The sequence below is a fragment of the Nothoprocta perdicaria genome, unplaced genomic scaffold, assembly GCF_003342845.1.
Source record: "Nothoprocta perdicaria isolate Ctin4 unplaced genomic scaffold, notPer1 scaffold_348, whole genome shotgun sequence".
Classification (NCBI taxonomy): domain Eukaryota; kingdom Metazoa; phylum Chordata; class Aves; order Tinamiformes; family Tinamidae; genus Nothoprocta; species Nothoprocta perdicaria.
The window spans coordinates 79,027-100,223 of record NW_020455586.1 but is presented as its reverse complement, the minus strand read 5'-3'; the positions used below and the strand labels follow the sequence as shown (position 1 = coordinate 100,223).

Here is a 21,197-nt window from a genome sequence, read left to right as displayed (position 1 = left end):
AAAAAAAAAAAAGGAGAGTTTGAAATATTGCAAATATTGTTTTAGGGTATTGGTGGCTAGGCAGCTCTCAGGCCCCGCCCCCGACGGTTAGGGGGCGTGGCCTAGTCCTTCCGGGCTGCCAATCAAGCACGGCGGCAGTCCTGGAGGGCGGGCAGCGGGCTGTCATTCACCTGACGTCAGGCGGAGCCGAAGGGCGGGGGAGCGGGAATGATCACGAGCTGCGCGGGCCAATCAGAGCGCCGCTCTGCGCGCGCATGCGCCTCTGCTATGTTCCCCGCCGTCAGCCGTTAACGACAGTTAACGGCAGCACGTGGTGGCCGTTGGGTAGCGCGTGTCTGAGGTGTTAGTGCCTCGCGCTTTGGGGCTGGAGCCCAAACAGCCGCCTTGGCCTCGCCCCATTAACCGTGTCTTTACCACGGTGCTCTCCCTGAGGCCGCCGCTCCTCCAGAGAATGAGCAGGCACGCTGAGGTAACGGGCGGCCTTCCTGCCCCTGCGCTGCCCGCGGTACGGGGTGGCCTCTCCCTGACCACCCTGGTGGCTCTGTTGTCCTGGTGCTTCGGCCCCTTGGTTTTGGTGAAAACGTTGCAATAAGCAGTTATTGGAGCTGCGGCTTTGAGTGGTTCTCCAAGTTTGCTTCCGTTAACCGTGTGGCCTTTGCTTAAAATGGAAGTGTGAAAGAAAGTCTGGCTAAACTTGGTTCTGCAAGCAAATAGAAATAAGGAAGTCAAAATATTTCAGGCAGTGCTACTTGTAGTGTGGTGTTTTGCAGATTTTCATTCATGTAGGTTGTAGAAAATACATGTATACAATTCTATTTGTGTTGCTACTTAAAAGAAGAATATGGTGTCCTCTGCAGTAGGCTAACAAAATCCTTACAGTTCTTTCAAGTCCTTACACATGCCTTACTGCATGTTGTTGGAATAGTCATTTAGTCTATACATTCCTGACCTTTTGGTAATTTTGGATAGTAGTAACCTTATGCTGCATGGAGATAGTCTGTTTTGCATAGGAAATTTGCAGAGTGCTTAACTTCTTTTGACAGCTGTGGCTGAAGACAGAGAAACAATCTACTTGGAGCTGTATTCCAAATTTGCTATTACAAGCTTAAGGCGATTCAGTTTTTGGCACCTGCATGTCCTAGTGAGTCGTGCTAGCTTTAATCTTTGTTGCTAATACTGCTTTTCTAGGTGAAATTTCAAGTATGGAGTTGACCAGTGGAGCTAAGCTTGGTATATTCCTTGAGAAGCAACCCTGAGCAATACCTCTTTAGCTAAGAAGTGCTGGATAGTTAGATTTCTGGTATTATTTCTCTGTATGTATATGTGTGACCACTTAATGCAATCCCGTTTTTGGCAGCCTATGTTTGCATGCCTGCATTTCAGCTAAGCAGGGAGGAGGCTATAAAGGCAGCGCTTCTGTAAGGCAGCTCACAGACACTTCCTTGGTTCCTCTGTTAGATCACTGCTAAGGGAGAATGAGATGCAGTGGCAGCTGGATATACAGAGGTATGAAATAGGGGTCCTCTCCTGGTCCCAGTATGTTTTCTTCTGCTTTCAAGAGCTTCAAAGTTGCATTTAATGTCTAAAACTCATATATTCAAATGCATTTATCATGGTGCTTCATTTTAGTATTTTCTCTAGGTAATCAGTTTTAAGCATGCAGTGCAATGCCCTGCAGTAGGTGATTAGAGCCTAATTTTTTTTTTTGATATAGGGAATTGTAATTGCGAGGAAACTATTTAAGTTAGTGATGCTATTTAGCACTCAGGTAGACATAGAGATACGTAGAATGTCTAGTAAGAAGTCAGTTTATGCTGYGAAAGATCCTGAGAAGCTGAAAAGCTTTGGTTCCTTCATTTTCTATATGGAGAAACTGAGGTGCAGARTGCTAAGTTGTTTGCTCATGGTCACATGGAAAATCCTTAAATGAAAGGTAGAGTTACTCTCTTATAGTGCTGTCTAGTACTCTTAAACAGATTTTTTTTTTTCTGTATAATTTGGTTTTCATCATAATTTATAGACTGGAAATAATACTTTCATTTCTCTCATAATATTTTTGGTTTTGTTTCTAGGTTAAAGTGAAAATACCTTTTGGAAACAAATATCTGGATGCTATTTTTTCTGTCCCAGCAAAGACATTTACACATGGAGTGATTCTTACCCATGGAGCTGGAGGAGATATGAATTTCCCTCAGCTGGTTTCCCTGGCAGCCTATGTTGCATCCCACGGAGTTCTGTGTCTGCGATTTACTTGCAAAGGCCTAAACATTGCATATAGGGCTAGAGCATACAAAACAGTTGTGGTAAGCAGTGACCAGATCTGTCAAAGCTCTGACCAATTAATATGATGTATTTCCATAGCGGGCTATAATACCTCATTTTTTTTTCTTGATTTGAAATGTTCTCAGCTAATTGAAAAAAAAAAATATATATATATATATATATATGTATATATATATACACACAATTCTGTCTGCCTTTGCATTTCTTAAATTACCACCAAAGATTAGAAGCAGGATGCTTGGCAGGAGAGAATTTTTAGCTGGGAAAAAAAATGAAAGAATTTGGGCAGGGTGCGAATGAAAACTAGGGTGTCCTGGGCACCCGGTGAGCTGTTTGGTGAGGAGAAGGGGGAATAAGAGATGCAGCTTTCGGAGGCGATTTCAAAGAAAATAAACTAACCCTGGGATTTTGCTGTGTCTTGAGTGTTTGACACTGAGAGAACAAACTTTGTGGAAAATAAAGCAGGAGACTGTGACGCAGAAGGTTTGGGGTCAGGAGAGATTGAAAATAGCATGTGAGGGATTTAGATACTGAAAAATTTTTAGTAACAAAATCAGTTTTGAGCTATTACATGTTTTTGCTTCTTTTTGTTCCAACTGATTATTTAAGATGTTCTTACATACCTAAGTTTTGTTAAAATGAACAACCTTTGAATATAATATTATCAGTTTRAGAGTCCTTAATCCTTAGTTTAGAGTCCATGTTGTAAAGAGTGTATGAAGGAGTGAACTATTCCCCTGCTTGCTAGTATTCATGCATCTCTTCTATGATATTTTTCTTCAAATCATAAGGAAAGTTGTTAGCCACTTTATAGTAATGTACTAGTGCATAGCAGTAGTTTAAAGGCCTCTGCTAAGATGGTAGAGAGTGATTTAAAAAATCAGTTTCTTCTATAAACTGAAAAATTCAGTTGCTGAATTTTATCGTTTCAGTCAGAAGCAGTTGATTGTGTGTCTTAATCTTTTTGTTTGGAATATGRGATAAAATACATGACCTTGAAACCCTCAGTGAAGGGTCTTTGTGTTAATTTACTGTGCTATGTGAAGGGCCAAAAACCTAAATGTGGTCTGTTACTATAACTAGGCTGATCAACAGTAATTAGGTACGTTTTGGAACTTGATAGCCGCTCTGAACTTTCAGACTTGCYGAGAACTAATGTGAAGTTGCTCATGATTATTACTCATCTTGTATTTTTGCAATGAAATATTATGTGGTTATTTGTGTGAAAAACAAGAAAATATTGTATACGTGTATTATATATATATATATACACACAAACTGTATATATACCATGTATATATATACACAAAATCTTGCATATATGTATGTATCTTTGTTTAATCGGTAAGGGGAAATGCCTCACATTTCATGTTTAGTAGCCATGCACAGGAACAAAGCCCTTCAGCTGTCTTAATGCTGCTGTACTTTTTCTTTGTTTCTATAGGAATATTTAAAGCTCTCTGATAAGTATAAACTTTCAGGTGTCTTCCTTGCAGGTAAGATAATCATTATCTATTTTTATCTATCTATATTTTTCTCTCTTATAAATCAGTTTTAACAATCCTAATTATAATAATTTTAATTACTTGCTTTTGAAGTCTGGTATAGAACAAATGAACTTCAGATGTGGGGGGCAGGTTTTGGCCTGGGATAGGCATGAAATGCTTGTTGTCTAGCATAGGAACAAGTTAAATAAACTCTCATTAGGTAGAGATACTATAGGACATAGGTGCCAAATCCACTTACATGCTTTGGTAATCCACTTACAGCCTTTGGGTGTTGTAACCTGGGGCTGAAAGCTCTATGTTCCATAGCTGGTGGATAAACCAGGCGGGTGTGCAGCTCAGTTCCCTAGCAGTTGTGTTGAGCAGTGCTGCTGCTTGCATCAAAAATGGGAATATCTAGCTTGACATGTTCAAGAGAATCTCTTGGGAGTGCGGTTGTCCAGACCTGTTCACCATGCTTATAGCTGCTGCAGATTCTGCTTTAGAAGAAGGAAGAAAAATAGGCCATGTTTTCCAGCTTCTTTGAAAGATAATTTTCTTCTCAAGTGATAGGACATGTGTATGGGATTACTACAGGTCTTGAAGTGTTTCAGTTACTTGCAAGTTGCTGTTCTCCGAAGCCACGCTTTGGTAAATAAACCCAGTGGCAGATAAAAAATCAGTTGTGTTATATGAAAAGTGAAGTAGATGCATCCTACCCTGGGTTTCAATTACTGCTGTGCTTTATAACTAAGAGGGAAGTAGTTTAGTTAGAGGTTAGTACCAGAATTGTTAGATGGGTAAGGGAGCAGCCAAAAGAGGGGTTAATGAGCTAGTGTTGGATGCTGATGTAATTCAAGATCCAATCTGGGAACTGATCTGTTTAATAGTGCTTGTTAACAAGCTCGACACAGAAGACGTGCYAATTAGCTTTTTTGCTTGGCAAAAAGTTGGAAAGCATGGCAGTGCAGGGGAAGCTTAGGATGCAGTATGGGAAGATTTTGCAGTTTTATTTGATCTTGAATGTTTTTCTCTGACAAAATGCAAAAATAAATGATTGGGTTCCCAGCACATCCTGCTGACTCCTTGGGGGTGACTAGAGTTAACTAGATGATAGTGGAAAATTGGAGTGTCCTCCAAGTAAGTTAAACCAAATCCACCTTAATACAGGTTAGTCCCATTGGAATCAACCACTCGTAAAATTCAATTTTAGAGTATCATAAACTCATATGCCTTCCTTTAAGGAGATATTTTGATACCCCCTTGCTGTTATTTATGCAGTATAAAAATATATATGTTATTTATCTCTCCCCCTTCTGCCCTCGCTTCTATTTTTACTTCTAGTTTTAGGCTGAAATTTGAGGTGTTCATAAACATTTCCTAGATTTGGTTTGGGGGCAAGGGCCCCAAAACTTTCTTTTTACTTTGAGCAGATTAAGGAAATCTTAATCTTAGAGCAGCATAAGGAAATCAATACAAGATAATAGCATAGTTATTTAGAATTTCAAAGGTCTGGAATGTAGCGCATGTTTTTTAATAGGATGAACTATTACACTTTCTGGTATCCCAAAAGATCCCTCTTTGTTTCTTTTTCCTCTTCTTAAATAGTGACGTGAAACCATAATATAATCAGTCAGTTATCTCATCAAGAAATTCTGGTTAGTACTTTCCACAGAGTTGATGAATGAAAGTATCTCTATCATTTTGTAACACTGGTGCATTGAAAAAAATATAGGATTGTTCTTAGGAATTGTTTATTCTAATAGAACACAGATGAGATGACAGTGGATCAACTTTCTTGCTTTATTTTTACATGGGAGAAAGGCCGTTCCATGGGTTCGCGAGCTGCTGCCTCAGTGATACGTCAGCTTAGCCAGGATGGTGATGATGACTTCATTCAAGGATTAGTGTGTTTATCTTACCCGCTGCATCGACCAAAACTTCAGTCCAAGCTCCGTGATGAGGATTTATTATTTATCAGGTGTCCAGTGCTATTTGTCTCAGGATCAGCAGATGAGATGTGTGAAAAGGTGAGTATTGCAGTAAGTCGTGCTATGAAGGGCAGTATGGAGGAATAGGAATTAATCTCAGTGACTTTAATATTGGTGGCCACAGCTGCGATTTTGATTAATAGTCTTCTCTAAATATATATTTTCTGAAGGAAGCTTTGGGTAGGAAATGTCTGTATTAGAATTAAGAAAATCTGAGGTRCTTTCTTTTGCTGCTCTGCATTTCTGGCTCATGTTTGATCAGCTGCTGTAATAAATTCATTTCTAGGCCACTAAAATGTTGCTGATTTCAGTGTTTTSTCTTTCTTGATAGGATAGGTTGTGCCAAATTATAAATAGTATGTGGAAGGAGAGAGTTTTTTGCTATGCTGTCTCAACTCTGTCTTAACCGTTTCAGGTTGTAAATCAAACTGTACTATGCCCCCAGTCTGCATTCATCATATTTTCATAAGACATTTTTGCAGCAAAGCAGTTCTGCCCCCAAGAAAGACATCCGTGAAAGAAAGTSATATTTTTCTTGAGATAAAAACTCAAGTGTTTAATGATCAGATGGTTTTTCTGCTCTGTTTTCTTGCATGGTGCATGTATGTTGTCCTTAAACAGTCTTACTCGAATTTGGGACTGCCTGCTTAGCATTTTCCATGCCTAGAGAGGTCATAGCGACTCATAACACTTTCATGAAGGATTGCAACCAAAATTAGTAGCGACCAGAAGATACTTGGAGTGTCTTCTTAATGGAGGAAAATCTCAGTTCTTTCTGGGCTGGCTTATCGTTTATCTTAAACTTACCAGGAAAGTTGTGTAGCATCAAAGCTGGTCTCTAGGGAGTGACACGGATACTCTGCTCTTGTAGACAGTTCTGACTTAAGTTCTATCATGCTGTCATATCACGGAAAGAACCTTCACAGGGCCTTGACATCTGCAGTTTTGTGAAGTTCTGAATTTCTGCTGTTTCCAGCTGAGTGAAGACTGACATGGGGGGGATCACCTTTTAGCAAATTTCATTACTGAATGGGGGATTGACTTTTCTGCCAACATATTTTTAATCCGCACACAGCCTAGTTTTTTTGTTTACCTATTATATTGTGCACAGGTAAAGAAACAGCTGTAATGGCACCGTTTTTAGCATCTGATTCTCTGACTTTTCCCATTCTTGATTTTCTCYGTAGCAATTGTTAGAAGATGTGGTGAGGAAAATGAAAGCCCCTCAAAAAATCCATTGGATTGATAAAGCAAACCATGGGATGGCAGTTAAAGGCCGAACAACAGATGATATCATGGAAGAAATAAACACACAGGTTTTCTCTTGGCTCACAGAAAATATTGAACTGGAGCACAAATGATTATCAATACATTAGGGTAACATTTCCTAAATATAGCAGATTAGAGTCTATTTCTGATGGTTTTTTGAAAACAAGTATTTTGGAGAGGTCTATATATAAATGCARGTATAACGTTTTATGAATGTAAAAACTGTGTAAAAGGAAGAGTTGTTTTTAAAGAAAGAACAAAATTACCAAATATTCTGTATCRGGGCAGCATTGTTTTCTAGATCTCCATGAAAATGCCTGTATCTTTTTATTGATCTACATTACCAAATAAATTTTTTTTCTAATATTCAAAGTAATATTCTGGGGGAGGGGGAATCTATTTTGAAGCCTCTGAATCCTTAGGTTTATTTTATTTCTGATTATGTTACTGATGTTAGGCTTGTTTTGAAAAGATACTTTTCAAAATGTTTTAAATGAAATGTTATTCTACTGATGTGTAGAAGCCTGTGAGCCTGCCATGCAGGACTGCCCAATACGGCCTGTGCCCGCCCCCACATACCTTTGTGCCAGATCCTTGAGCTCAGCCGACTTCAAGAACTGTGATAGACATGGAGCAATCTCCAACCCGGAGCTCTGAAGCCTGGTATGTAGCTGGTGCGTTTTCACCCCCACTGTGGGCTGGGGGTRTCCTGTCTGCTGGTATAGCCAAAGAATAGAGCAGTGTGCTCAAATGAACCAGCAGAGTACAGAATGCCAGGCTGAAGTTATGAAGTGAATGCACAAAGGGGGAACCGGTTTGGAGGTAATTGTTGAATCTTCCCTTGCCCTTTGCTGGATAGAACACTGTTGGCGAATCTAATAAAAACATCTCATCCATCTGTGAGGTGAGAACAAGCTCTGTGCTGGGCGTGAGAGTTTCCCGCACGCGTGTGAGTTGTGCAGTGAGCAGGACAGGGCTGCCTTGTGCAGGGGTCAAACTCATCTTGAAAGCGAGGCCTGTGCGCCTTGAACTGTCAGAAGACTTGTTCAGTAGCAGCTCAGCTTGAATGGGGGCTTTGGTGGAAGCTGCTAGGGTTTGTGCTACAGCCACTGTGTTGGTGTGCAAAGTAGTGTTGTGATGTTGGTGTTGGTTTTGTGGGAAACAAAATCTGTTTATCCCTGGAGAAATTTTTGAAACATGAACTTGGAGTGCTTTGCTGTGCTGGACTGTGCCACAGAGGTGGTTTCTGAAATTGGACAGGCTCTTGGGAAAGATGTTCTGGGAAGGCCACTTTCTTGGATCAGCCTCATGCTTTTCAGCAAGTTGTGCATCCAGAAAGCCTTGATAGTGTCCCAGGTGATGCYCAGCTGTTACCCAGAGGCCTGATACCAAGGTGCTGTTGCAGGCTTGTTGGAATCTGGCCTGGATAATCACCAAAGAGGTTGCTGCCTTGTTTTGAAACTGAATATAAGCCTAGAAATTCTGTGTGCTGCTCCTTTAGAGCCAGTACCAACTATCTCACCAGGCCAACAGCATCTTTTGCATCTTGTCTCTAAAGGCCTAGAGATCTTCGTCTGGTTGAGTACCTTCTCCCATCASGAGGTACTCGCTGGTCCAACTGAGATTTTGCAGACCTGGGCCTTCGAAGGAACCCCATTCTTGGTCTCCTATGAAGTGACTGAAAAGCTTCTGTTTTCAGCTATAGCCAGGAGCCCTGATGCTGAGCTGAAGGGCTGGCCAGTCCTGTGACAAACTTCCCGATGTTGCCTCCCGAGTGTAGGGCTCATCTCACTGCCAACAGTTTCCCAGGCTGCTCCTGACAGGCTTGTAGCTCACAGCTACAGAGGATCAGGCTGAAGGGAAAGGTCAGTTCTAGCTTAGAGGTCCTTCCCAGGAGCTGCTTTGTGAATGACATTGCAGAGCTGTTTCAGTGGGCTCTGAGTCAGCCCTGCTGAGCTCAGAAGATTTCTGCAAGGTTTTAGGCAGGAGATTGGACCAACAGCTTTGGTTGGTGTTGCAATCTAAAAAATATRACTGAAGACTTCAACTCATTATAGTTCAAAAATATACAGCATARGTGGCCTACCAAATGAGCCAACAAAGTATTCATTGTATTCCCTATTGTCCAGAGTTACTTTTCTGAAATCACTCACAGAACTCAGATCTCGAAAGCACRGAGCCAGCTGGCCTGGTTGCTTTGAATTTTTTTTTGGTTAAATTTCAAATATGGCTTGTTTTTTAGCCATGTGAGAGAGACTACTGCTACAGTAAAAGACAGACCTGCAGTAAATTATATATGATACTAAGCCAGCCACTCAGCTTCCTCGGCAAGAACTGGTTCTCTAAAACTACTTTGCTGACAATTCTGGGTTGACAGTGTTGGATGYAGAAGGCTACTGCTAACAACTAACTACACTTGTAGTCTATTTTTTGCTATAGCAAAAATAATCAAGACAGGTGAAAGGTAAATGTGAGCAKATAAAATATTTCTCCACTGTTTCTCACAATGTCTCTCCTAAATGTTGATCTCCCAACAGTAATGTTATTKAATAAGCACAGCATACAGTTAAATGTTCAAAACTATTTCCAAAAGAGACTTTCAAAGAAAGAAGCTATATAGATTTTAAATTGACTGGCTCTGTGATTCGAAGTAAAACAAATCCTCAGAAACATACATTCTTCGAACTTCATAAATTTAGACTTGACTGTTAATCTACCTATATAGCATTTTGAGATGATGTTAATGTGGTTGTAACAGAGTAGGTATTTTTAAAGCAAAATAGCCTTGAGAAGTAACAATGAGTTTAATTTCAGTAGTCACTGTTAAACTCTACTTAATTATCTCATTACTGCCAAAGAACACTGGTTTTGTCAGAAGGAACAAAGCAATGGCCTGAGAAAGACCATTTGGGAGAGATGAACGGGGTGGGAGCTTTGCAATTCCTATTTAGCCATTTTTGCAAAACACAATTGTGACTAGCCCCAGGATAGCACATGGGTTATTTTTAAGAAAGGTATCTTAGAACAAGAACACCAGACTCTGTTATGAAGTTGTTTTTTATTTAAAAAAATTATAAAAAAAAAATTTTGAACAAAGCTCAATGACTGCATGATAAAAAGAAATTTGGTGGCGTTTGGTTTTCTTCCGAATGGAGACCATGATGCAAAAAACTTCGTCATGGCCAGTGAAGTTTTAATTCAAATTTCCCTTCTTTCCTCAAGAAGGGATTCTTAATGAGAGCAACTAATCAAAAAATTTCATTTCTGTCACAGTTCATCTTTGGTCTGAAAATCAAGAAGGAACAGTCATTTTTTCAGTTAATTGCAATCTCAATTTTCATCTGYCTAGCGCTATAAATGCTCTAAGGGGGGAAAAAGAAGTTTCCAAGACTAACAGGTTTTAATACTGTGATAACTGATCCTATGCATTACTACAAAATAACTACACCAGGTTCACTGCAAATGAGGTGAAGACATTCAGCTCTTGCACTGCATTTAACACTCTGTACTGTACCTTTTTCCTGTGGCAAGTACATGGGAAAAGGTCATCGTCAGCCTGCTGCACTCTCTCCATGCCATCTCTGATTTTTGGTTCATTTACTTGCAAAATGGAATATTCCTAGTTAAAAAAAAATATTAGTTTATAAACTTATTAGATTATATGTCTGGTTGCAAATGACTGCAACAACTCAGCTGAATAATTCTGTAAAACTAATGTGGCTCCACCGTCTCCTCCTAAACCTCCATCCAGTGTCACAGRAAGGGTAAACAGACACTTAATCACTGACTGGAAGCCCTGTGGGTGCCTCCCTGGAGTTTCAGTATCTTGGTGCTAATGCACAGATATTTTCAGCTGTGGTTCACAGGGTGTGGATGAATCACAGGGCGATATGGAATTCTTGGATCATTGTGGGCAAAGTATTATTGCAGATTAAATCAAGATTTATGGGATCTGATTCCTTCTCTCAATTTATCAACACAATCTTAAGAGGTTTCATAGAAGATAAATGCATACAGTGTTTATAATCCAGGTAAAGTTTGACTGCTGCTGTTTGCTTTGTGGCTTCAGTGCTAGAGTGGCCAGTTTCCAGCAGCTCTGTCCCGCCCCCACAATAAAATAAAATAAAATAAAATAAAATAAAATAAAATAAAATAAAATAAAATAAAATAAAATAAAATAAAATAAAATAAAATAAAAAATAACTGATACCATCACTGAAATAGAAAATCCTTTTAAAAACGTACTAACCTGAAAAAGTTTGAAATAGTAACAAAAAATATGATCTCCCATGAGATTATTTCTTGCAAATTCTTGTCCAGTTTTTGCAATATTTTTTGCCTGTGAAAACAAAAAGTTAAAAAACATCCTGTCAAAGTTATTTCAGGATGCCGATACTGCTTCTGATGTTAAGTACAGCACTGATTGTTTACAATAATTACAATCATTTATTTTTACCTRGTAGCTATATGCCATGAATTGAGTTGCCCATAAAATAACATAAATCTACTGATAAATGGAAGAGATTAATTTAAGAACTCTTAATTTTAAATGAGAAGAAAATTATTTTTATTTTGTCAAAAAAATCAATTTCCAAATTAACTGTAGTTTTATGTATTGTAAAGAAATGCTTTTCTTTTTTATACAGTGATAATCAGAAATCCTTCTAATAGATTTTCTTTTTTAATTTAAACTTAGGCACTTTTTGGTCTGTTTTGTCCAGAGACACTGCATTATGAGTACATATTTACCTCTTCATCGTGCTCTTTTGCCCACTGTAGCTTCTCTAGCAGGTCACTCAGGTCACTTTTAAATGGAATGTAGTGTTTCCATGGCTGCAGCTCGTTATAAAAATGCTCATAATAGATGGAGTCTTGCTTTAGCACGACACTGTTTCCTGCTAGTAGATAAGGCAATCTGTATGCTGCCACTGTGCCATCAATATTAATTTGATATTTATACTGAAAAAAAAATGACCAGAAGTTATTAACAAACAGAAGATTGGAGTAGCTGGGTTAGGTTTTATTATTCTGGGAGCACTGGGTATTACTGACTTGCTGATACTGGGAAAGGCAGGACTGGCTAGGCAAGCATCAATTTTTAAGCAGTTTTTGTTATTTAGGATGGGATTCATCACAAGGCAGAGAGTACAGAGAGGCCTTCTTCATCAGTTACGGTCTCCGGCCATCCTTAGATGCTCATTCTCTCATGTGAGGGTAGATGTGCCACTTCATCCACTGATTTTTCCAACTATGTTAGTTATGTTAGTAGTCCTGATCACTGAATCAGGAAAAAGAAATAAAAAGGAACTTGMAGTTATTAGATTGCATAAGGGGGTTTTAATGAACCTTTAGATGCAAAGCAAACAATTATCTTCAGTCTGAGCTATACGGCAGCTAAGCCCACTAGAGAGGTAYCTAGTCATGCTTGTCATTGGTGCTGGGATAGAAAACTGCAGGCCTTTATTATAAATAATATATACAAAGTTATTCGATAATCAGAAACACTGAGGACCTAGTTCTACAGAAAGCAATTAATAACCTACCTTAAAAAAATCAAAAAATGAAATGTGCTTCACAATTGGGCCATAAAGGCTTTCATCGTGCTTAAAAAAAAAGAAGTTTGTGAAAGCAGCGTCTATGATCTCGGGATATTTTCTGCTGAGTTTTACAAGCTCAAGCCTCTCTTTCCGGCTGTCGCGTCCTCTCCAGAATGCTGTGGTATTTTTCTCCTCCCAGGGCGGGCCCGTGTTAGCTTGAACCGACATCATATCCAGACTGACTCTGGAAGAGGAGAGAGAAATCATTTAATAAAGGAGTATAAACAGATTCTTTTTTGGAATACTACTTGCATTTATTTCAGTACTGTTATCTGAAAGAATTTATAGCACCGGTATRCAAGGTCAGTCATGGTACATCTATATATGCACCTGCACTCCTATTTCTTTCAAAGATAAAAATAACTTGGCATTCCTTGTTTAACAGGTTTGTGGCAAACAGCAACAGTTCAGTGGTGACAGGGCATGTGGAACGGATACCTAAACAGATAGTAAATAGATTAAAAATGGATAGTGAAGGTATCTTAGAAATTGATTTTGTAGTATTTGAAGTCAGCAATACAGTTGTTACGAAGAAAAGTTAACAGAAATCAAAATGGGAGATGAGAGTTTTGGCTAAKCAGGGCTTTAAAAAGAAAAAAATAGATTCTAGGAAGATTGTGAAGAAAGAGATCTGGCTACTTATCAACATATTGACAGAGTGAGAAAAAAAAATCCTAAACACACTTGAAATGTTTACTCCAAGTGCAGTTTTCATTGATTTGACCATATTCAGAATAATTGTGATTTCCGAAATAAAAATGAAGTATGTTTGAATATACATATGTTATACATTGCAAAAATTGGCTATACGAAGATATTATTGCATATTCTTAGCCTATCTACAGGCTACTAGTGTCTGAATAAATAAAAAATTAAACAGTTAACATTGGTAACGTTAATGTCTTTTTGGAAGATTATTCACTATAATAATGCTGTGAAAATTTTAAGTGATTTCTTACCTTCCCATAGTTTCCAAAACTGARTCTGTTAAGTCGTATGTTGGCATGACAATATCTTTTGACTCGCTGGACCCACACCATGAGAAAATAGGGTGGAGAGCCTGTGGAGATTTCCTTTTCTCCAAAGGCCAATCCCCCAAATTAACAAAAAATTCTACATCTGGCATTTTCACCTACACAAAAACAAAAAAGGCACAAATATACTTTAAATGTACTTTAGTTAAAAGAAGCATTCTTCTGGTGGTATCTCAACCTTTTAGACCAACAGTAACTGCAAGAATTACAAGATATATATATTTTTTAAAGAATTGCACCAAATCACATCTATTTTCAGGGATATGAGCACTTCAGTTTAGAAGATTTTGTATTATACTTCATATAACTAGCCATATATTCCCTGTCCCAGTCTAGCATTGGAATCTAGAAAGCAACTGTCTGCTTCCAGCACAAGCTGGACTGTGTTGTGGACTGTATGAAAAATTGTTGAGTTGGTCAGCTACTTTTCTGACATATCAGTGAACTGATCTGATCTGTCACCTATCTGCATGGTGGAGAGATCCAACACAAGTAACAGGAACGAACAACCAAAATGGAAAGATCACCCTTAGTTAACACTAGGGTTGCTAATTAAGCGTGGCATTGCATCCTTAGTTTTTAAAATGATATTGAAACCATTATCTGAAATGACATCTCAATGTGCAGTAGCAGCCAAAAGACTATCAAGATATTGACCATCACCAGGAGATGTTGTGAGAACAGGGAGCATCATTTTGCTGCTATGTAACAGCCTTGATGTGCCCAGATTTTGAGCATCGTGTGCAGTTCTGGTTTCTGCAGCAAAGTAAGAGAAGGTACAAGGGAGAGCAGCTCCTCAGATAGGGATCAACCAGCTGCCTTGTAAGGAGTAACTAAAAATGTGGGACACTTCAACGTGAACAGCAGAAAGCTGAAGGGAAAATAATACAGTTCTACAGAAGCTTGAATGCAGGGCCAGTGTGACTTCAAAACTCCTTTACCTGTTCCCAGTTCACCCTCTTCATGGTGTACTTTTTGTAGATAAATCTCTACATCTCCTGCAGCTGCCTCTTTCAAAGCAAAAGCAAGATAGGTTAATTAGCCTGTCTTGCTGTGCAAGTCACTTGACACGCGAACACCCTTGTCCCTGTATATTCCTTTTTGAGGGAAATGAGCTCTGCACACAGTATTCACAGGCAGGAAGGCCACAGGTTTTTATACACAAACACCATCTTTTTTCTTTTGTTCTTACTTCCTTAATAATTCATAATGCAGTATTTGAATATTATGAGCATCTGATTATTAAGTTGTTGTTTTTAGAAAACTCTTGGAATAGCACCAGGATCTTGGTCCTGATTAGTATCAGATAATTTAGAGATCATGTATGATTATGAATATTTTGTTCATGTTATGTCACTTTCTGTATGAGAAAGTAGCTTTTCTGAAGGAAGAACACTTTGCATATAACAGGCTAATAATTCACAAAGTATATGCACATAAAAGATACTGTTACAAGTATAAAGCATAAGCATGCTGACTCCCTGCTATATTATRTATGAAAAAACTTCTGCTTTTAAACCTCTTTATTCCTGAAGTCAGAACACCTGGTCATGTTCTAGCATTTCAGGATTTTCAGTGGCCCAAATACATTTCATTACATTTCTTTTTGGACAGAAATAGGAATTAATCATTTGTCAGGTATCAAACGAGGGGTACATACTCCTGAGTGGCTGAAGATACTTTCTCTAGCCTGATAATATATGCAAAGCYTTGCCAGACAAATCCTGAAGCGCTAAAGAGAGCGCCCAAAGCGGTAGCTTTTGCCTTCTGTGTACGCACTGTCAGGAGAGGTTTCATTGTGTATCTTCATTTCAAAGGGAGCTTGGATACACTTTCCCATCCTCAGCAGTAATGTTAATTAGCATAGTGCCATCTAACGGACATGAAAAAACTACAAATTACATTTTGTCTATATCAGTAGTAACAAAATCACCCAACAGGTTATATTTTCTTTTCCAAACCAACCACTGCATTGCTGTTCAATCACATTATTGAACAAAAAAATCCTATGCCATCTTTTGGGAATGAAGCAAACAGTGTTTTCTGGGATGATAAATGTTCTTTGGAGTTAACAAGTCTTTTTYCAACACTTAACCTATATTCCTGTGATGAGATTTAATTCCATTATTTATCTTTCACTACTGCCACAGAGAACAGTTTCCCTCCATCTTCCACAGAGCAACCCTATAAATGAATCAAAGACTCTCTTCATATTTCCATCAGTTTCTGCGAGATGAAACTTTCCTTATTTAAATGAATCATGCTTTGTACRTCCAGTCATTCTTACCACTTTCCTCCGCAATGTCATTAACTGAATCATTTTGCAGCAGAAACTACCACTCATTTTAATTGTCTGGTTTATTCTGCCTTTATGTTGGATGATGCCCCTTTTACTTCATTTACATGCACTTTTTCAAACAACTTCTCTTACTAATCAAGAGCATCTTTACTTTTGATGCTGTTCTGCAAGGTGCCTGCAGGTTTTCCCAGGCTTTATGTTATCTGTAAATTTACTAAGTATATTCTCTATTCATTGTTCAGTCAAAACACTACTAAATGGGCCTAGGACAAATCTCGGAAGAAACATTTGGGGCACCTTTCACCTGTTGCAACTATTCTCTAAGAAACATTTTCCAACCATGTTACACAGTTTCTTCTAATCGAAGTTTTTCTATCTTGTTCATGAGAAGCTCAACAGAGTTGAACCCTCAGAAGCCTTTCTAAAATAGAAACATTTGTCATCACACACAAAATCTATTATTCATGAAAATTATAAATGTCTGGCTTTGTTCATAGTAACTCCATTTTGTTTGATACTGATAAGCATAAAAATAATAATATGATTTTTTTTTTTTTTTACACGGATTTCTAAGTAATTTAGTTAGGGTAACAACTCCCATCCTTTGTTAGCTCCCATCTCTTCCTCTTTCAAAGACAAGTACTGTGTCATTTTTACAGACAGAAACAGATACTGTTTAACTCAGACACCTTCCTATTTCTGAAGCTACTCTGTGTACATAATAATCACATGTATTAACAACGTTAATGGATATTTCAGTAATGTGAACTAGTTTCCACTTCTTCCAATTCCTTATTGCACATCAGGTCACTGGAAAGCTGGTTCCTTAGCAAGAATAGGAAGAGGCCAAGTTGGCTTTGAGGAATGTGTCCTTGTGCCCTTGGTATTGTTTATTAGTGTCACTAACAACTCGCTTTTTCCTCATAGCTGCTCTCTACCTTATATGTTGGTATTTGATTTCAGTTCTCCAGGGTTACCGTTCGTGAAGTCTGGACTTAGAGCTTACACTGGATACACTGAACACTTGCCTTGAAGATAATGCTCCCCAAACTTACAGCCATTTCTGCACCTCTTATGCTTGAGGTTTCTGTAGGCATCAGGTCATCACTTCTATCACAGAGATATTACGGAACTTGTCCAAATTATAGAAGACTCCATAGGGTGCCTTACAGGTGTCCCAATCTGTGTGTGCTGAAACTTCAGTCCTTTATTTTTTAATTATTCCTTCTGCCTCTACATAGAGAACATCAGGGTTTTTTTAATAGATGCTCTAGCAAAGAGCCTGGGTGGTGCTTTTTGCCTATAGATGAGGGACCTTTCCCACATGCCATGTAGACTTCTGATGCTTCCTGTCTTATTTTCAACACATTGAATTTAGTGGAGAATGATAAATTTAGTGGAGAAAGTCTCTTATTTTTTCTCTAGCAAGCACAGATCCTACAAGATGGCTAATTTACTCTGTAGAAAAAAAAAAAAGACCAAACTCTTCAAGCCTACCTGACTCTGCTAATCAATTAACATTTGTGATATTCCATACACTGTTCATATAGCATTCCAGAATATCCCAACTTCAGCCAAAAAATTCCATCTGATCTTTCAATTATTAATCAAGAACAAAAACAGCTTATAACCAATATAATAAAAATACCCAAGTGCATTTATTGAGTTCACATTYCTTTAAATTATGACACATAAATAAATGTATAGATGTACTCACTTTTCTTGTCAAAGAAAGAAGTATAGCATCCATGAAAATTCTGAAGCCAACATGTTCCCCATATGTCTTTATATAAACCTAAAAACAATCCAAAGTTTTTATTGGACTGGTGTTTTCATTTCAGAGAACGGCTGGCATAATTTGAAACTCTTCTAGCTTCATAGTAAAGATCTAGTCAGATAAATGTGTAAATAAAATCATACAAACTATGAACCAGCTGGGAAGCTTTAGAAATCTTGTCTCTCACAGAATCATAGGAAAATAGGGAAAAAAAAAAAGACAAGCTTTACTTGCTCATTGAAGACATTCTAGGTCTGTCTTTGTTGGAAGAAACTGTTGCCTGTTTCTCGTGTTCTTTTATTCTCATTTCCCTGTGAAACTGTACTCAAGACAGTAATTTTAATGATTTTTTTTTTTTAATGAAGAACTATAGCTCTGACAGAGCTGGGTGTTACTTCTTTACGTCAGAATTATGCACAGCATAATTTATTGATGCACATCATGACACTTCACAGCAGTTACTATGCAGAGGATGGAAAACTGGACACTAGTTAGGAGATTCAGTTGTGTTCCCAGTTCTCCTATTGAGGGGTTGTATAGTTTTGGAGAGTAATTTGTTAGGCTGTAATGTTGACAGAACACATTTTACTGTTAAGTATTATTGAGCTTGTATTTAAAATATTCAATTTGAAGGACAGAGAAGCAAAAGCAGTTTCTTAAAAGAACAGATTAACATAGTTTTTTTGAACTGCAAAAAGCCAAGTAGCTTAACTGATCAGATCTCCACATGGACTTCAGATCAACTCATACCGTACCTCGTTATCTTTGATGGTGTAATGACACAAACTCTGCCTTTGTCCAAACCTCTGTGGAACTTCCTTTGCAATCTTGTCTGGATCAACAGTGGGAAAATTTGCTAGGTCTCTTTGAATCTGTGGAATAGTCTGTGGGCAGCTCATTTCTTCCAGCCATGCACTGCTGTCCTCCTGAGGGCAGTCACAGTTTTCATGGTAAACGGGTCCTTTTAGAAATACAATTATTAGATTATTTTTAGAAACTGAAACCATCAAGCCACTGAGATCAGAACAAAAGGGTCAGACACTGAGCACTGCCTGTTTAGGTCCAATCCTCGTGCAACTTTGCAAGGACACGTACTGACTGCAAGAACATGTCTGGCTGCTTCTGACTGAAAGATTTACATGTACTCAATATGCATTAGTTTCATAGCATGTATTTTGGTTTTGTCTACTTAATAGTATATGCAGAGCACTTATAACTGTACATAACTCCAGAGGGATTGGATAGTTTTCAGCATTTCCTGAGAAGGTCCATGCTAATCCTAGACAAAATGCACAGATTAGGAGAAAAAGCCACAATATGAAATCTCTATACAGTGCTGCTYCTTACCTTTTAAAATATATGGAGACTTTGCAACTTGTTTATCTTTCATTTTAATTTCTATCTTCAGGTTCTTGTAAGTTGCATACATCCTGTACCTCACAATGAAGGAACCATCTTTCCTGTCCAATACTTGCACACCAACCCGAGTGAACTGCTCATCTGGAGCAGTTATCTTCACCTGGAACGCATTCTCACCCGGTGACGAAGTGAACCTAACCAGAAAATAAGGGAAAGCTTAATTAGGAAAAAAAACCACACAAACATTTTCTTAGAGCTTCATCTACTCCTTTTCAAGTTGGCAGACTTCACTGGGGCTGACTTTGTGACCACAATGTCCTAATGTTCAGGTAGGTAAGGCATGATTTTTTCCAAACAGAGTTTTAATAAGTTACCTTGCAAGGTAAGGACACACTGTCTGGTGCTGTCAGAAGCACTAGGTTACTTGCAGTTGCCACTCAGACAAGTCATGAACACACTTCCAGAATTATTTGAGGTTACATGTTGAACAGTATAGGAAATACTTTTTTTTTTTTGGCTGTTGTTTATATGGAAACACAGAACATTTAAAATGTAGTACAGCCCTTTATCAATAGTAGCAGAGTGATGAAGAGGTACTACAGCTTAATACTGTAATTATTTTATATAGAGAGAGAACTAAAAAACTAAAATGCTTCCAGTTTACCCAATGGTGTCTGGAGTACCTTCCAATTAACTATATTGATCTGGTGACTGTATGTTCAAGAGAAATACAGGTACACCTAGCAGTGGAAACAAACAGAGAAATCTGAGAATGCATATAATAAATTAATGGTTTATTGCTAAGGTTTTGAAAAAGCAGAATAAAGTGCCTGTTTTGTTAAGTTTTTAAAATGCTTACCTCATATGAAATTTGGTATAAAAATGGTATAAAAGATTTTATATAAACACAATGGAAACAACTTCTGAGAAATTTGGAAAAGACTGTAATTACATAATAACTAAGACAATTCCCTACTTTCATCTTGTGGATCAGAAAAATCAAATCAATTCGACAAATTAACCAACGGCTGAAACAGTCTAGCTCTACAGACTCCTTTGTGGTCTTCTATTCCATCAATGAACTCACCTTTACAGTTTATTGCACATTGTTTTTAGTCAAAAACTGCCCCAAACCAGACATTTCTTATGCAAACAGGTCGGCTAGAATTAACATAAGGATAGTGTTACATAGCATTTGACACCCATGCAAAGATTGAACTAGCTTTCCAGGTTACATACTGCACAAGCCACATAAGGAGCCTTCAGCATCAGCTATTTCCCTTTCTGCAAAGAATAAGCAAGCAAGCACTTACCAAAAGTAAGCAGCTCTTTTACTACTTTTAGCAAAAGCAAGCAGTGCTTTTACTAAGTTAGTAAGAGTTTGAAGTAGTTCAGGAGGGGTGCGAGTAGGTAAGGCTAGTCCCGCTAAGGATGCATGGATCTCAATGGGAATTTTAGCATTGTGCTTCAGCGAGGGAAAGCACAAAGTTTCACATGCACTAACCAATCCCTCCCCACCACCACCACCACCACCCTCCCCCCCCCCCCCAAAAAAAAGTACATACATACACACACACACACACACACATATATATATATAAAAAATATATTTGGGGGATGGGAGGGCGGAGGTAAGCCTGGGGCAGGCCAGTTAGAGAGCTCTCCAACTCCCCGTGCGATCAGTCCCACCATCTGGATGGCAGCGGGGAGGCGGCCATGAAAGCACAGCCTGGGGGGGTCGGCAAGCGCCGTTTTAACCGCGGTTACTTACTCGAGCCCGTCTTCGCCCACGGCCTGCACGTAGAAGTAGCGGGTGGGCAGGGCGGCCTCGGCGCTCAGGCCGGGCCCCCATACCCGCGTGCGCTCTGCGCTCGGCTGCCGCGCTCCGCCCGCGGCCACGGCCAGGGCGAGGCAGAGCAGCCCGAGGCCGCACATCGGCGGCGCCGGGGAGCGGGGAGCCAGCGAGGGGGCAGAGGGGCGGGCGGGCGCCGGGGCGCGAGGCAAAGCCGCGGAGCAGAGCGCGCCCGCCGAGCCGCCCCTCAGCGCCGCCCGGCGCAGTCCCGCCCGCGGCGCGGCGGCATGAGGCTGAGCCAGGAGCAGGGGC

The 21,197-nt window shown here is 39.1% G+C and overlaps 2 protein-coding genes across 2 annotated transcripts; one reads left to right on the top strand and one right to left on the bottom strand.

Annotated features, from left to right (window-relative positions):
- The first annotated feature begins 2,078 nt into the window (after nt 1-2,078).
- TEX30 (testis expressed 30) lies at nt 2,079-7,846 on the top strand. The gene is made up of 4 exons (XM_026044045.1): nt 2,079-2,303; nt 3,728-3,779; nt 5,592-5,797; nt 6,946-7,846. Exons 1-4 carry the CDS (start codon nt 2,181-2,183, stop codon nt 7,117-7,119), a joined length of 555 nt encoding a protein of 184 aa, XP_025899830.1. The 5' UTR covers nt 2,079-2,180; the 3' UTR covers nt 7,120-7,846.
- Nucleotides 7,847-10,105: 2,259 nt separating this feature from the next.
- Nucleotides 10,106-20,945, bottom strand: KDELC1 (KDEL motif containing 1). The gene is made up of 10 exons (XM_026044046.1): nt 20,865-20,945; nt 19,082-19,287; nt 18,490-18,695; nt 17,675-17,752; nt 13,584-13,756; nt 12,571-12,808; nt 11,777-11,986; nt 11,277-11,366; nt 10,542-10,646; nt 10,106-10,312 (listed from the first exon to the last, which is right to left on the bottom strand). Exons 2-10 carry the CDS (start codon nt 19,161-19,163, stop codon nt 10,295-10,297), a joined length of 1,200 nt encoding a protein of 399 aa, XP_025899831.1. The 5' UTR covers nt 19,164-19,287; nt 20,865-20,945; the 3' UTR covers nt 10,106-10,294.
- Nucleotides 20,946-21,197: the final 252 nt, after the last annotated feature.

What these genes read in the sequence shown, in the direction of transcription:
- TEX30 (XM_026044045.1), top strand. Translation starts at nt 2,181, where the DNA reads ATGAATTTCCCTCAGCTGGTTTCCCTGGCAGCCTATGTTGCATCCCAC. An exon ending in GAGCATACAAAACAGTTGTG is followed by an intron (nt 2,304 to 3,727) that starts GTAAGCAGTGAC and finishes TTGTTTCTATAG; the next exon opens with GAATATTTAAAGCTCTCTGA. An exon ending in TTCAGGTGTCTTCCTTGCAG is followed by an intron (nt 3,780 to 5,591) that starts GTAAGATAATCA and finishes CATGGGAGAAAG; the next exon opens with GCCGTTCCATGGGTTCGCGA.